At 49.1% G+C, this 15138-nt stretch overlaps 3 protein-coding genes across 6 annotated transcripts in view; 1 reads left to right on the top strand and 2 right to left on the bottom strand.

Annotated features, from left to right (window-relative positions):
• Nucleotides 1–1078, bottom strand: part of KLHL6 (kelch like family member 6) — a 78232-nt gene extending 77154 nt beyond the window's left edge. The window contains exon 1 of the mRNA XM_075937469.2: nt 809–1078. The gene's annotated coding sequence lies outside the window, so the exon portion shown is untranslated. The remainder of the gene's footprint in view (nt 1–808) is intronic.
• KLHL24 (kelch like family member 24) overlaps nt 1–15138 on the top strand; it is a 40050-nt gene that overhangs the window by 7549 nt on the left and 17363 nt on the right. For 2 of the 4 annotated variants that reach the window (XM_075937468.2, XM_006125197.5), the window contains exon 2: nt 5863–6847. In XM_075937468.2, coding sequence (XP_075793583.1) covers nt 5928–6847 — 920 coding nt within the window. In that variant the 5' untranslated portion in view covers nt 5863–5927. Of the gene's footprint in view, nt 1–4272; nt 4439–5862; nt 6848–8968; nt 9261–9493; nt 10515–15138 lie in introns of those variants that run through there. The other 2 variants (XM_075937467.2, XM_075937466.2) reach the window with 2 other exon arrangements.
• LOC142830741 (uncharacterized) lies at nt 10618–14539 on the bottom strand. The gene is made up of 2 exons (XM_075937470.2): nt 11507–14539; nt 10618–11154 (listed from the first exon to the last, which is right to left on the bottom strand). Exons 1-2 carry the CDS (start codon nt 11994–11996, stop codon nt 10700–10702), a joined length of 945 nt encoding a protein of 314 aa, XP_075793585.1. The 5' UTR covers nt 11997–14539; the 3' UTR covers nt 10618–10699.

Raw genomic sequence — 15138 nt, 5'->3', positions numbered from 1 at the left:
GAGCATTGTAAAATCAAAACAAATTCCATAAGTCAAATCAGGGTGCCAATTCAGAACTGTAAGTTCTGTTCATTGTAAGTCAAACATCATAAAGTCAAGGACGGCCTGTATCTTGAATTATTTGTATTGTTTTGCAAATTTTGCCACCGCAGTATTCACCCCCTTTCCAGATCATTTATGTTGAAAAGCACTGGTCCAAAGACAGATCCTTGGGGAAACCTGCTATTTATCTCTCTCCACTGTGAAAATTGACCATTCTCTCTGGTCATTGGTTTCCTGTCTTTTAACCCATTACTAATACATCAGTAGACTTTCCCTCTTATTCCATACTGCTTACTTTGTTTAAGAGTCTGTGGTGAGGGATCTTGGCAAAGGCTTTCTGAAAGTTCAACAACACAGTATCAATTGAATCATCCTTGTCTACATGTTTTTTGACACCTCCCCCAAAGAATTTTACTAGATTGGTGGGCCATGTTTCCCTTTACAAAAGTCATATTACCTCTTCCCCAATAAATTGTGTTAATCTATGCATTGGTTTAGGGATGTGAAAACATCCTTCACAGGTGATGTTTACTGGTTAACCAGTGGGGGCCCTGAGCAGCTCCCTGCCTGCAGGCCTAGCAGATGTCACTACTGGATAAAACTGTTGCAAAATAAATTGGATAGAGAGATGCAGATTAAAATATCAAATGACACAATATTAACTAAATGCTTTAAGAAACTGTACTGAAAACGTTATATAGAATGCAACGGTATTCTTTAGACAAAAAATCACAATGTAATCCATTGTGAGGGGGTTCGCACTCACCACCGTATCCCCCTGCCGTCTGTCTTCCGGAATTGGCTCCCTTGGCAGGTAGGGTGCCTTCTCTGGGGTGGTGTCTCCCCTCTTTACTCGCGGCTGCGGCGTCCTCTTCGCCACACTGCCCTCCGGCAGTGCCCAAGTCTGTCTCTGAGCCCCCCTTCCGGGGGTTGATGTTCCTTCATCGGGCCTTCCTTCAAGCCCTGCAGTCTGAGGATTTGCGGGCCAGAGCTCCCCTAGCCCTGCCTGGCCTCCCCAGCCCTGCCCTAACTCCAGGGAGCCTCCTCCTCCCTCAGCAGCCAGGTTCTCACTGCTTCCCCCCACAGCAGCAGCCCATTCTCTATTATAGCGCCCAGCTGGGCCCTAATGGGCTAGTACAGCCTCAGCTGGGCTAAACTCCCCGGCCCTGGTTCAGGCCGGGGTCTGCCCTTAAAGGGCCAGTGCAGGGCGAGCGCCCTGTCACACACCCTCCCCCTTAAGTATCTCTCCCGGGGGGGGGGGGGAGGGAAGTACCCTAACACCCCAATGTACGCCTTAGCTGGGCCCGTAGGGTGTCCCTCTCTTCCCGCAGACTCTCCACTCGCAGGAGCAGCCTACTCCCCTCTTCCAGGGTCTGGACTCCCACTGTGGTCCTCTCGACCACAGCTGGAGTCTGGGTTCCCACCGAAGCCCTGCCTATCCTGAGGCGGGTTCCCCATTTTGCGCTAGGCCTTCGGGCCTCAGCCTTCCCCTTCCTAAAGGCTCTTATCTCCCCCACTCCCTCCTGGGGAGTTGCCTTACGCTGGCTCTCTTTCTGGGCCATCCGCCCCCCTCCCTGGGGGCAGTGCCTTTTTATGTGGCCTGCAGCGTGGCAGTAGAAGTACTGTTTGTGCCTCCCCTGGGTCCTGGCCCTCCGCCAGGCCCTTTGTGGCTTAGCCCCTCCTCTCGGGCTAGCCGGTGCCCTGTAGGTCTCCCTGGCGCACTCCCTCTTCCGGTGCCCAGGTTCCCCACAGGCCCAACACCTTCGTAACCCCCCTGTTGCCTTCACAGGGGGGACTCTCCCACCGTCCATCCTATCTGGGTGGGACCTCCTTTCCCTGACCCAGTAGCAGCACTCCCTCCTCCTGTGGCCCCGATGTCCGCAGGAGAAACATGTTGGAAGTCCAGGCCCGGGCTCCCAGCCCTTGGCGCCTGTGTGTCCCTGGAGTCGGGGTGCCCACCCTTGCAGCGGCCTGACCAGCCTCTTCTGCTGCTCGGCAGGCTGGGCCACCCACGGCCTCCAATAAATGTCCATCTCGTTCTGTAATGTCCCGGGTCCAAACCAGCCCCCTTGGTCGCAGGGCAGCAGGCCCAATGGCCCGAGTTCACCAAAGTAGCCCCCTTGTATCGGGGGGGACCGCACGTGCCCACATTCTCCACCATCTGTGAGGGGGTTCGCACTCACCACCGTATCCCCCTGCCGTCTGTCTTCCGGAATTGGCTCCCTTGGCAGGTAGGGTGCCTTCTCTGGGGTGGTGTCTCCCCTCTTTACTCGCGGCTGCGGCGTCCTCTTCGCCACACTGCCCTCCGGCAGTGCCCAAGTCTGTCTCTGAGCCCCCCTTCCGGGGGTTGATGTTCCTTCATCGGGCCTTCCTTCAAGCCCTGCAGTCTGAGGATTTGCGGGCCAGAGCTCCCCTAGCCCTGCCTGGCCTCCCCAGCCCTGCCCTAACTCCAGGGAGCCTCCTCCTCCCTCAGCAGCCAGGTTCTCACTGCTTCCCCCCACAGCAGCAGCCCATTCTCTATTATAGCGCCCAGCTGGGCCCTAATGGGCTAGTACAGCCTCAGCTGGGCTAAACTCCCCGGCCCTGGTTCAGGCCGGGGTCTGCTCTTAAAGGGCCAGTGCAGGGCGAGCGCCCTGTCACATCCATGTATTAATTCAAATTAAGGATAATTATTTTGTAGTTTAGATATGACCTTAACAAACTTATTTTCTATCTTGTAAATAATTTGTTAACATTTCCTCAAATTTTGTCTGAAACAGAGTTGAGCTCTATATAAAAAGTGACTGTATGATATACTGGTATATTTATAGTGTTCCTTTTTAAAATTGTCTGAGCAAAGAAACTGTAATACAGTCATTTTGACTGTGGCTTTTGTCAAGATAGTGCCTTCTGAAGTTAACTTTATAAAAAGTCTGTTTAAAAAAAAGTATAGGTCATTTTGTTCTATATTAAGAGATGATGTAAGCAGACTTTGGTCCAGTAATATGTGGCTCTGAAGACACCAGCCAATCAGAAAATAAAATTACTGTTAGAAATTGCAGAGTTGTTGACTGGAGTCCCACGACTTGAACTCGAATGTGACTTAAGACTTGAGACTCGACTTGGGTTCATTGTTTGTGACTTGAGACTTGACTTGAGACTTGCTAATTCTGTTAAATTGACTTGGCGAAATAATTGTCCGAAAATGCAGATATTGATGGCTTGTACAAAAGTGACTTGACATTTTTTAAATTAAGACTTGAGCCTCAACTTGGGACTTGACTCGAAAGTGACTTTAGGGACTTGACTTGAGACTTGAACTGTGGTGACTTGAGACTTGACTTGGACTTGACAATGATGACTCGAAGACAACACTGAGAAATTGCATTTGCTATCTCTGTATGTGAGGAATGAGAGGAAATGAATGTAATGTCTTAAAAATCCTGTTTAAAAAGAATCCTTTGCACAAGTTTTAAAATACTTTGATGTATATCTTAAAGTTCAAAAATAATTCCATGAATTCAGAATGACGAAAGTTAGCATACGAGTGCTTCTCAGTGCTTGTGGTAGGGCTTTAATCCAGTTGATTTTAAAATCCAGGAATAAGTTGCCCTGGTATACATCCATTCCACACTAAAGTCGTTGACTTTTGTAGGAACTGATGCATTATAAGTCCTCCCATTCCCCACTGTAAGTCATGTGAAACACTCCCCCCTGTTTGCTTAAATCGAAGTCAGACATGGGAAAAAAAATCCCTGCTTTAAGTTGTTTCGCTATAAGTCCAAGTTTTTTGGAACATATCTTGGACTTATAGCGAGGACCCGCTATACTCCCCCTGCATGCTGCCTCAGTTTCAGAGGCATCAAGGAAGGGAGCTGGTGAGGTGGGGAGCTGGCTTAAAAGCCAGTTTCCCTCAGCACCATATCTGGGGGCAGTCAGGTGGGGCAGAGGCGCAGCAGGGAAATGGCGCAAGGGGGGACTGAAGCAGTCCCCACTCACCCACTCACCCCGGGTTCTTGCTACATTTCAAAGACAGAGGCACAGAAGTAGGTTTACCTACACCGCAAAAAGCCCTCTGTTCTGTGATTGATTGTAGATTTTCTTGTGCAAAAATGCCCTTGAGGTGTGGACGCTCCGCGGGTTTTTGTGCAAAAACAGCTGTTTTTGTACAAAAGCCTTGTAGTGTAGATGTAGCCACAGCCGGCACCGTGTGTTCAGCTGCCCCTCCCCCTACCTTGCTCCATCCTGCAGGCAAGGATTCTGCTGCTATCTGTGCAGAGCGGGAGAAGGGGTAATGGAGGAGAGAGGGGAGTGCTGAAGTCAGGGTGTTCCTCTACCCCTGTACCCCATCTCTGCAGAGTCAAAGTCCGGGAGAGAGATACACACAGTGGAGCTGCTCCAATCTGAAGCATGGATAGTAAGTGACTCGGAGGAGTCCCCATCTTAAGAGGCAGTGCCCTGTTTCTAAGATTCCAGTGCTCTCTTTCGGTCTCTCACACACGCACTTCCTCCCCACCATGCCCTTTTTCTGCAGAGGAGGGATACAACAGAAGACAGCTTTCTCTGTCTTAAAGAGACAGTGCATGGCTTCTTTCAGAAACTTACACTGTTGCACACGCCCAGTCTGTTCCGCAGTGTCTCTGTGCCACATACACTCTCTGGTCTCTGTGCCACCACTCACTCGCTTTATGTCACAAAGTCTGTCTCTGGTACAGACCGTCTCTCTTTCACACTCACACACTCTTTCTCTGTAACCTTCAGTCCCACCCCTTCTAGCCAAAGTCTCACACCTTCTTGAATAGTGATAGAAATGTAGCCGTGTTAGTCTGGGGTAGCTGAAGCAAAATGCAGGACAATGTAGCACTTTAAAGACTAACAAGATGGTTTATTAGATGATGAGCTTTCGTGGGCCAGACCCACTTCCTCAGATCAAATAGTGGAAGAAAGTAGTCACAACCATATATACCAAAGGATACAATTAAAAAAATGAACAAATATGAAAAGGACAAATCACATTGCAGAACAGGAGGGGGATGCGGGGGGGGGGGGGAGGAAGGAAGGTAAGTGTCTGTGAATTGATGATATTAGAGGTAGGGAGAGTGGCATGTTTGTGAGTTAATGGTCCTTTAAAGGACTCAACAAACACTTGAACTATCTCACCCATTACCAAGATAGTTTCCCCAATTATCACCTCTAATACCATTAACTCACAAACATCCCACTCTCCCTACCTCTAATATCATCAATTCACAGACACTTACCTTCCTTCCCCCCCCCCCCCGCATCCCCCTCCTGTTCTGCAATGTGATTTGTCCTTTTCATATTTGTTCATTTTTTTAATTGTATCCTTTGGTATATATGGTTGTGACTACTTTCTTCCACTATTTGATCTGAGGAAGTGGGTCTGGCCCACGAAAGCTCATCATCTAATAAACCATCTTGTTAGTCTTTAAAGTGCTACATTGTCCTGCATTTTGTCACACCTTCTTGAGAGCCTGGAGCCAGCCCTTTACTGCATACCAAAATTCATGAAGTGTCCCCCCCCCTCAAAAATTATTGCTCACCCTGGTCTAGGGTATTTGTAATTATGTTTACCACAGCAACCTTAACTCTGTCCCTTGGCGTATGCATTACAGTAGGATATGTTTGATTGTATTGCTTGATGTCACATATCATTTGCCAAATAATAACTTTTGACCTTCACGGTGTAAATTACACTAATTTTAGACCTATCAAGCTATTTGTTTTATTTTATGTAAGTTTCATAAATTTCATAATTCTTTAATTTCATTAGTTGTCAGAATCAACTGATTAGGTTATAAAATGTTTTACTTCTTCTAGCCATAACACCGTAAAGAAGACACAGAAATCTTTTCTCAATGATTCTATAGACAACGGATGTAACAATGGTACTAATACTGGGACGCAGACTGAATAGAGAGGATAGCGGGGTCCGTGATTCCCCTGCAACCAAACGTAAAGTTTTTGAAATGGACCCAAAGTCCTTATCAGGTCATGAGTTTTTTGACTTCTCTTCAGGATCATCTCATGCTGAAAACATACTCCAGATCTTCAACGAGTTTAGAGACAGCCGCTTGTTCACAGATGTAATTATCTGTGTGGAAGGAAGAGAGTTTCCCTGCCATCGAGCTGTTCTCTCAGCCTGCAGTAGCTATTTCAGAGCTATGTTTTGCAATGATCACAGAGAAAGCAGAGAAATGTTGGTGGAGATCAATGGCATTTTTGCTGAAGCTATGGATTGCTTTTTACAGTATGTGTACACTGGCAAGGTGAAAATCACTACAGAGAATGTGCAATATATCTTTGAAACATCAAGTCTCTTTCAAATTAGTGTTCTGCGTGATGCCTGTGCCAAGTTTCTGGAAGAGCAGTTGGATGCTTGTAACTGTCTGGGAATCCAGCGTTTTGCTGATACGCACTCACTAAAGACACTCTTCACCAAATGCAAGAATTTTGCATTACAGACATTTGAGGATGTTTCTCAGCATGAAGAATTTCTTGAGCTTGGCAAAGATGAGCTCATTGATTATATTTGTAGCGATGAACTGGTGATCAGTAAAGAAGAGATGGTTTTTGAAGCAGTCATGCGCTGGGTTTACCGCTCCGTTGATCTGAGAAGGCCAATGTTACAGGAACTTCTGACACATGTGAGACTTCCTTTATTACATCCTAATTATTTTGTTCAGACAGTGGAAGTGGACCAGCTGATCCAGACATCTCCAGAGTGTTATCAGCTTCTACATGAAGCAAGAAGATACCATATACTTGGAAATGAAATGATGTCCCCAAGAACTAGGCCACGCAGGTGAGAGGATTTTTTACAGTTTTTCTGATATGTCCTAGAACAGTGGTCCCCAACCTTTTCAGGTTGTCGGGCGCCAGGGGGCGTGGCCGTTCGCCCGCCGGGCGCCAGGGGGCGGAGACACGTGCGCGCCCGGGGGCGCCCCCCCCCAGCCGCATGCCCGGGGGCAGGGCCCCCCCCGCCCGCCGCGCGCCCAGGGCCGGCGCTCCCCCCCGCCAAGCGCCGCGCACCTGGGGCCGGCGCTCCCCCCGTAAGCGCCGCACGCCCGGGGCCGGCGCCCCCCCGCCAAGCGCCGCGCGCCCGGGGCCGGCGCTCCCCCCCGCCCCGCAAGCGCCCTAGAAGAACATTATTTTGGTTTACAGAGTTTTTACCTGTTTTTTCTAGTGGGCATGAACTGTAATCAACCAACTGTAACCAATGAAAAGACAAATTTGAAAGTATCTTTTATGTTAATGAATTCTGCATTTATTCTGCCGTAACTTCACCTAAAGCCCAGTTATCTGACATGCTTAACTTTAAGTAGGCCTTTGAATAACTTTATCCACACATACATGTAATTTTATTGACATGGTTAGTCCCCTTGAATAGGAAGGATTCTTATGTCAGTAAGTTACTCACAGGTGTAAACTAGTCTACCAGTTAAGCCACACACTTGCAGCAGCTTTCATTCTGGCTCATTTCAGCACAATCAAATGTACTACATTTCATAATTTATTTAATTTTTATAGTTTTTTAAAATAATAGTGTATTATACACTAATTGGAGGAGTTGGATGTAATTTTTCAGTTAGGGCAATAGCAACTGCTTTTGAGAATTTCACTTTTTCACCACAAAACACTGTACAAGTTTAATAATACAGTTCTAGAATTACATAACAGCTCCAGAGGCGAAATAACAAAACAAATGTAAATATTTACAGAACTACATAGTAGCTACAGAAAATATTTTAAGCTTAAATATTGTAATATGATTTTTAAGTCCTAAAATGTTAATTCTTACTATCCCATAGTATAACTGGAAATAGCTACTGGAAGCTATAGTAGGAAATGAGAAAAAATGTTATGGTAGATTTCTTTTGGATTCTGTCATATACCTTCCCAGGTAATTTCTAAAAATGTTAAACATTAAATGCTTGAAAGAATGATAAGAAGTAAAACTAACCCTGGAAATTCTGCCAAACAAAATAGTATAGGTACTTGAGAAGGTTAATTGATTAGCTGAAATGCTGTAGTGGAGAATTAGTGGAAAAGGGAGACAACACCCACCCAACCCACTGCCCCTGTTTAACATGGACATATTCTAAGCTGGGTTTTTGTAACTAAATTTAGGGAGAAACTAAATACTGCATCCATAGATGCAACAACAGGAAAAGTAGTTTATAAAGAGAGAAGCTGACTGGCTTTCCATTGATGATTTTCCCTTGTATCTATTATTAAATTCAAGGAATAGTTCCTTGTCATTGATTCTGTTGTAAAACTGATAGTGTTGTAATAGTTACCAGATTCCTCTCTGCCCTCTCTATCGCTATGTCTAGACTGCAAGCCTCTTTCAAAAGAGGCTTTTTCGAAAGTATCTTTAGAAAAAGCCTCTTTCGAAAGAGCGCATCTAGACTACAATACGCGGATCGGAAAATCGATCCGCTTTTTCGAAAAAGAGCATCCTGACTGCTGGACGCTCTTTCGAAATTAAAAGCCACCCGGAACCACTTCTGCCAGGGCATGGGGGCAGCAATTTCCTTCCGGGTGCTGCTGCCTGCCCTTTGCAAAGACGCGTGGTTAAAGGGACGCCCCTGAATACCCGTTGCTCTGCTTCTGCAGCTGCCTTTGCTGTCCCTCGAGGAAGTAAGCAAGGCATTGCAGTGCTGCTTTGGAGTGCTCAGCTTCCTGGGACACCCCAGCAGGTTTTTTGTGTGGAGGTTTTTCTGTTTTAGACCCATTTTTTTGGCATGGAGCCAGAGCTGCCCCTGGGCAGGCGATGGCCCCACGCCATCATACTGCAAGTGTTGTTGCATCTGCATGACACAGTCATGAGGCTACTTCCCCATCTGGACCCAGACCAGAGGTACGAAGGGATTGTCCGTCATGCAGCCGCACTGCCCTTGCCTCCAAACTTCTTTGTGGACAGGCGTTTTTGGAGGCTTGACACCAGCTCTGACTGGTGGGACCGACTCGTTATGCAGCTCTGGGATGACCAAGAGTGGCTACGCAACTTCCGGATGCGAAAGACCACTTTCCAGGAGCTGTGTACCTGGCTCGCCCCTGCTCTGCAACGGCAAGACACCCACCTGCGGCCCGCTATCCCCGTGGAAAAGAGGGTCGCCATTGCCCTCTGGAAGCTGGCAACCCCCGACAGCTACCGCTCCGTGGGACACCAATTTGGAGTGGGCAGGTCTACTGTTGGATCCATCCTGATGGAGGTAAGTCATTGTCTGGGGACAGTCACAGTTTGGGGTGGGGGGAAGGGAGACTGTCAGGAAGGGCAAAGTGGAGTGTGAGTGGGAGGGACCTCCTCCACTCACCCTGAATTGTTGGGGGGGGAGTTCTGAGGAGGGGATTCCCGGGGTGTTTGAGAGGGAAGGTGGGTGGTGGGTTCTCCTCCTAAGAGATAAGGCACCCCTTCTAACATTTTGTTGTCTGTCTCGTTCTGCAGGTGGTGAGGGCCATCAATTCGGAGCTGCTCAACAGGCTTGTCTGTCTACCAGATCTGGACAGCGTTATGGCCGGCTTTGCTGCCCTTGGCTTCCCGAATTGTGGAGGAGCGCTCGATGGGACACACATTCCAATCCGTGCACCACCCCATCGAGCAGCCCAATTCATTAACAGAAAGGGCTACTTTTCTATGGTCCTCCAGGCCCTGGTCGACCATCGTGGCCAGTTTTCTGACATTTGTGTTGGGTGGTCAGGGCGGGCAGATGATGCCTGCATCTTCAGGAACTCGTACCTCTACCGGAGGCTTCAGGCAGGAACATTTTTCCCGCATCGCGAGTTTGCGGTTGGGGATGTGCACATGCCGGTGTGCATAGTGGCTGATGCCGCCTACCCCCTGATGCCGTGGCTGATGAAGCCCTACACCGGCCACCTGGATGCGAGCAAGGAGCAGTTTAATGCTCACCTTAACCGGGCTCGCAACCAGGTGGAATGTGCGTTCGGACGTTTAAAAGGCAGATTCCGGTGCTTGCTCACACGCCTAGAAATGGGGGAGAGCAACATCCCTGAGGTGGTGGCCGCGTGTTGCGTTCTCCATAACCTGGTGGAGAGGAAAGGGGAGGCCTTCCTACCAGGGTGGGGTACAGGTGCTGATGGTCAGGAGAGGCACTTTGCCCAGCCCCGAACAGCTGCCATCCGCCAGGCTCACCGGTCTGCTGTTTGCATACGGGAGGCCCTAAGGGAGCAATTCTCAATTGGAGGCCACTGACTCTACTGAGGGGCTTCTGCCTGGGGACTGGGCCTTGGCCCAAAAGAAGCTTCCCTCCACAACCCATCTCCTGACCCTGTTTGGAGAAATAATAAACACCAGGGTTTGTCTCAAAATAATAAGTTCTGTTTTATTTTTTTAAATATCACTCACTGGAAAATATAACTGTTGCAAACATAAAAAAGCTTTTGTTCATTTTTGATGTAGAAAATATAGTTTCATGCCAAACTGTGTACAATAAACATTTTGTTGAACACTTTCCTTGTCATGTAACTGGGGTGATGGGGGTGCTTGAAACCTGGAGGGGGGAAGGGGACTTGAAACCTGGAGGGGGGAAGGGGATCAGGTTGCACGGTGCTTGCCTGATCTCAGTCTCCTGCTTTGGCCTCGTGTTCGGGGTCCACCATGGCCACGGGATTGGGTGGTGCACCTGTCGGTTGGCTAGATAACAGCGGGTAGGTGCTCTTGGGACGGGGAGGCCTGGGGAGAGGAGGGCCAGGGGGAGAGAGGGGCTGGGGAACTGGGGGGGGCTGGGGGAGAGGGAGGTCCAAGGGGGGAAAGGGATGCTGTTGTGGAAGGGGGGTTTGGTGGGGCGGGGTTATGGGGTGCTGGAGGAGCAGGACCAGGCACAGGAGCAGGCAAGCCGCAGACCTCCCTGAGAGTGGCACACAGGGACGTGCGCTGCTGGACCAGCTCCTCCATCAGCCGGTCACGCCACCGATCCTCTGCCTCCGCCCTCTCTCGCAGGATGGTGTTGAGCTCCTGCACGGCCTCCACATGCTGCCTCAGGATGTCCACATACACACGCCTGTGTCTGCGGCTCCCATGTCCCCGAGATGGAGATGGAGATGGAGGTGGGGCTGGGGTGCTGCGGCCCTCTTGCACGGCTGGTCCGGCTGTGGAGGAAAAGAGGAAGACACAACCAGTCCTAAAAAACTGGACTCTGTAGCACTTAAAATACTAACAGGATGGTTTATTAGGGGATGAGCTTTCGTGGGCCAGACCCACTTCCTCAGATCAGAGTAACACGGCTACATTTCTATCACAATCAGTCATGTGTGCAACAGCTGTCCAAAAGGGCATGCCCTCTCCTTGAGACAGGGGAATCAGACATTCTGAAGGTAACACTGTGTGTGACCTGGGCATCAGCCTGAGCATGACAGGTTTCCCTTGTGCATCACCCACTGCGCACCCACCTACCTCCTCCCCCCTCTCCCCCCCGGTGTTACACAACCTCACTGCACTCACCTGCTGCTTCATCTCCTGCGTCAGATGACACCTGGGAGGCTTCTGGGGTCTGTGTGACTGGCTTCAGGGTGAGGGTCGCCGTCTCCTCACTGTCCTCCTCTGGCACCATGTCCCCGTCTCCTGACTGCTCTGGGTCCTGCTCTGGCATGTCCACCACAAGGTCCGCCAAGCCTGACTGCACGAGATGCCGTGGTGTGCGTGCTTCACCACCACCACCCAGGATCTGGTCCAGCTCACTATAGTAAGGGCAGGAGTGGAGGGTTGCCCCAGAACGGGAGCTATGCTCCCTGGCCTTCACATACCCTTGGCGCAGCTCCTTAACTTTGGAGCGCACCTGGTCCTGGGTGCGGGGGTAGTGTCCTTTCTGGGCCAGGGCCTCTGCCATGCGGCCATAAATGTCTGCATTTCGCCGCCTGCTTTTTAGGGCTTGTAAGTACTCCTCCTCTTTCCCCAGAGCTCGAGAAGGGTCTTGATCTCTGGCCCAGACCATGATGGTGCCCGGTGTTTGGAGCCCCTGGTTGGATCCCCAGAAGGCTCTCTAGAAGGGCCAGGAGGGTCTTGGGGCTGGGACATGCTGCACTTCACCCGCCGTGTGCTCTGGCTGCTTTGCTGCCACAAGTGGCTGTGAGGGTGCCTGTCCCTGTAAGAAATGGCTGCAGACAGGAACCAGAGACATGCAAGCCATGCCCCAGATTGTCCACCAGGGCTTCTTCCTGGAGGCCATTAGTTTCAAAAAAATGGCCTCCCCACGTCCACACTCACTTATTTTCAACGGATCTCCGTCGAAAAAGGCGTTCTTCCTCGTGCAATGATGTTTACCGCTGTCGAAAGTAAAGCCGCGTTCTTTCGATTTAATTTCGAAAGAATGCAGCTGCAGTCTAGACGCAGGTGAAGTTTTTTCGAAAAAAGGCTACTTTTTTCGAAAAAAACCCTGAGTCTGGACACAGCCTATGCTTCTCCCTATCATTTCTTCTAAAATGGGGTTTTGGTAGCTCTGTTTCCTCTCTATGTTCCATGTATTGCTGCTGCTGCTTCTTTCTCCTTGCTTTGCTTCTATGTAATTTTTGTCAGTGAGGGAAAACATAGAACCAATTGAAAGGCTGTCAAACGACTGAAATTGTGACTAATTCTGTGATTGTGAAAACAATAATAGAATACCATTTATTTAAATATAGGTTGGACCTCCCTGGTCTGGCACCCTCAGGACCTGACCAGTCCCAGATGAGGGATTTTGCCAGACCAGGGGAGGTCGTTTCTAGACCCCTGCCACCAGCCCCCCCCCCCCGCCCCCCTTCCCCGGCCTGGCCTGCTGTCCTCCCAGCCAGCTCACCACCTTCTGCTGGCCCCAACTGGGCAGCCATCACTGCCGTGGCTCCGGGACCCACCAGGCAGCCATGCAAACTGCACTGGAGCTCCCATACCCTCAGGGTAGCCACGTGTGCCATGCTGGAGCTCCTGAACCTGCTAGGCAACCATGCGCTGGGTGTCCCAGTCCCAACTCGGGCTTCCTGGAATCAGCCGCTGATCAGTTTCAGCAGCAGCTGACTTGGGGATGCCTGGGGTTCTTAAGTTGAATCTGTATGTAAGTCAGAACTGGCATCCAGATTCAGCCGCTGTTGAAACTGATCTGTACATACAGATTCAACTTAAGAACAAACCTACAGTCCCTATCTTGTACGTAACCCGGGGACTGCCTGTATACTATTACATAACTAGCACAGTCCCACTAGACCGGTCTAATATCAAGATGTACTTTTAATTGGTTATCATATGTATCCATTTAAATCAGTTCTTCTCAACTCCTTTTTTTAATTTAAGCAGTCAATAATTTTTTCCTCTTAAATTAATTTATTTTTATTTAACTACTTTACTACTGACTATTGCTATTTGTGCAGCACCCAAATATGGTAGATGCTTTTACAGATCAATTTTCAAAGGCCCTCCACATTTCTGTCTATGCAAGTTTTATTTTTTTAAACAGATTTTCTTTGAACTCAAATAATGGTATGAGAGCAGCATCATTTTCTGTGTGAAGTACATGAGAAATCTGATTTTTAATTTATTTGAAATCACTGGGTTTAATGTTACTTTAGTAATATAATTCTCAATTTTTTGTATTTTGCGCACCACATAATGACAGAGAAATCTCATGGATCACCTTCTCTGCCATCTCCTGGGCCCACCCTTCTGGCTTCTCACAGTATTTCATTTTGTAGACTAACAGAAGGAATCTTTGGTCACAGTTTGAGAACCACCGCTATATTGACCTTCCTTTGTATATTGTTTCAATGGTTAACTGTTGCTGCTAACAGTCTTCTTCTATTTTGTACCTTCCTCTTTATTTTTTAACATGATCCCCATTACCTTTATTGACAGCACACTGACCACTTGAAAAAATTCTAAGGTCTGGTCTACACTAGATAATTAAGTTGTTTTAACTGTGTTGTTCAGGAGTGTGAAAAATTCACACTGCCCCTGTGTGGCACAGTTAAGCCAGTCCTAACTCCCAGTGTAGACAGTGCTAGGTTGATGGGAGATAATCCAGGCCTTCATCTTCACATATGTGACTGTCCAGAGTTGTGGGTTTTTTGTTTTTTAATCCACTTCTGGATTTAAAGAATTTTAGTAAATTAATTCTTCAGAGAGAGCAAACTACACATCCCTAGGGTTGCCAGGTGTCCGGTTTTAAACCAGACAGTCCGGTATTTGAGGGTTCCCTCTGGGAAACAAATTGAGAAAATACTGGACATATAAAATGTCCGATATTTTCTAATTAGGTATGTTTTATTATTATTAGGAGTATCAGAGCGTGTATGCCAGCCAGGCAGTACGCAGCTACGCAACAGGGAGGGGCCGGGGCGGGGCCGGAGTGGGAGGAAATCCCTGGGGCTGGACTTGTTCGTGCTTTGCCGAGACCATACCAGGATGGGTAGCGCCCTGGGATCTGCATGTGCCCGGGTCAGTCCCGCTCCCCGCCGGCCGATTCTCTCCACCCACTTCCCCCGACCAGCACTGCTCCCTGCTGGCTGGTTCTCCCCCCCAGCCCCCCATCTCCTCCTGCCAGCCCCACTGCCCCCCGACCAGCCCTGCTTCCTGCTGAATGGTCCTCTCTCTCCCCCTCCATCCCCCGATCACCAACCCCGTTGTCCCTGACACCCCCCCCTCCCCGGGCAGCCCCACTGCCCCCGATCCCCCTGCCAGATGGTCCCCCCCTCCCGATCTGCCCCGCTACCCCCAATCCTCTCCCCCCCCCCCGCTAGCCAGCCCTGCTACCTGCCAGACAGTGTCCCTCCCCTCATTTCCCCTGGCCAGTCCCACTGCCCCCGACAACCCCCCCCACCAGCCCTGCTTCCCGCCAGCCAGTTCCCCTCCCCCCCCCCATTTTGAGATCAAGTGTGTCCGGTATTTTTTTTTTTAAGCCACCTGGTAACCCTACTCATCACCATTCTCAGGCAGTATTTTTCAATCCATGGATGTTGGCTCAGTTTTTTCTTAATTTAAAAAAGATTGGCAGACATGCACAACAAACTTCTCAGTTGGCAAAAGTCTTGATTGTAGTAGTATTTAAAGAAATCAGTAGCCAGGCCTCCTCCTTTGTAGACAGATATCCTTGGTACATATATTTGCATTTA

The sequence above is a fragment of the Pelodiscus sinensis genome, chromosome 10 (assembly GCF_052426305.1).
Source record: "Pelodiscus sinensis isolate ZL-2025 chromosome 10, ASM5242630v1, whole genome shotgun sequence".
NCBI classification, from domain to species: Eukaryota; Metazoa; Chordata; order Testudines; family Trionychidae; genus Pelodiscus; species Pelodiscus sinensis.
The sequence above is the reverse complement of the archived record's forward strand: the minus strand, read 5'-3'. Positions and strand labels throughout refer to the sequence as shown.

Bases quoted from the DNA above. Each gene is read 5' to 3' on its own strand.
- LOC142830741 (XM_075937470.2), bottom strand. From the start codon at position 11,996: ATGGTCTGGGCCAGAGATCAAGACCCTTCTCGAGCTCTGGGGAAAGAG. The intron at 11,155-11,506 runs GTGAGTGCAGTG...TTTCCTCCACAG, and splicing joins CGCAGGAGATGAAGCAGCAG to CCGGACCAGCCGTGCAAGAG.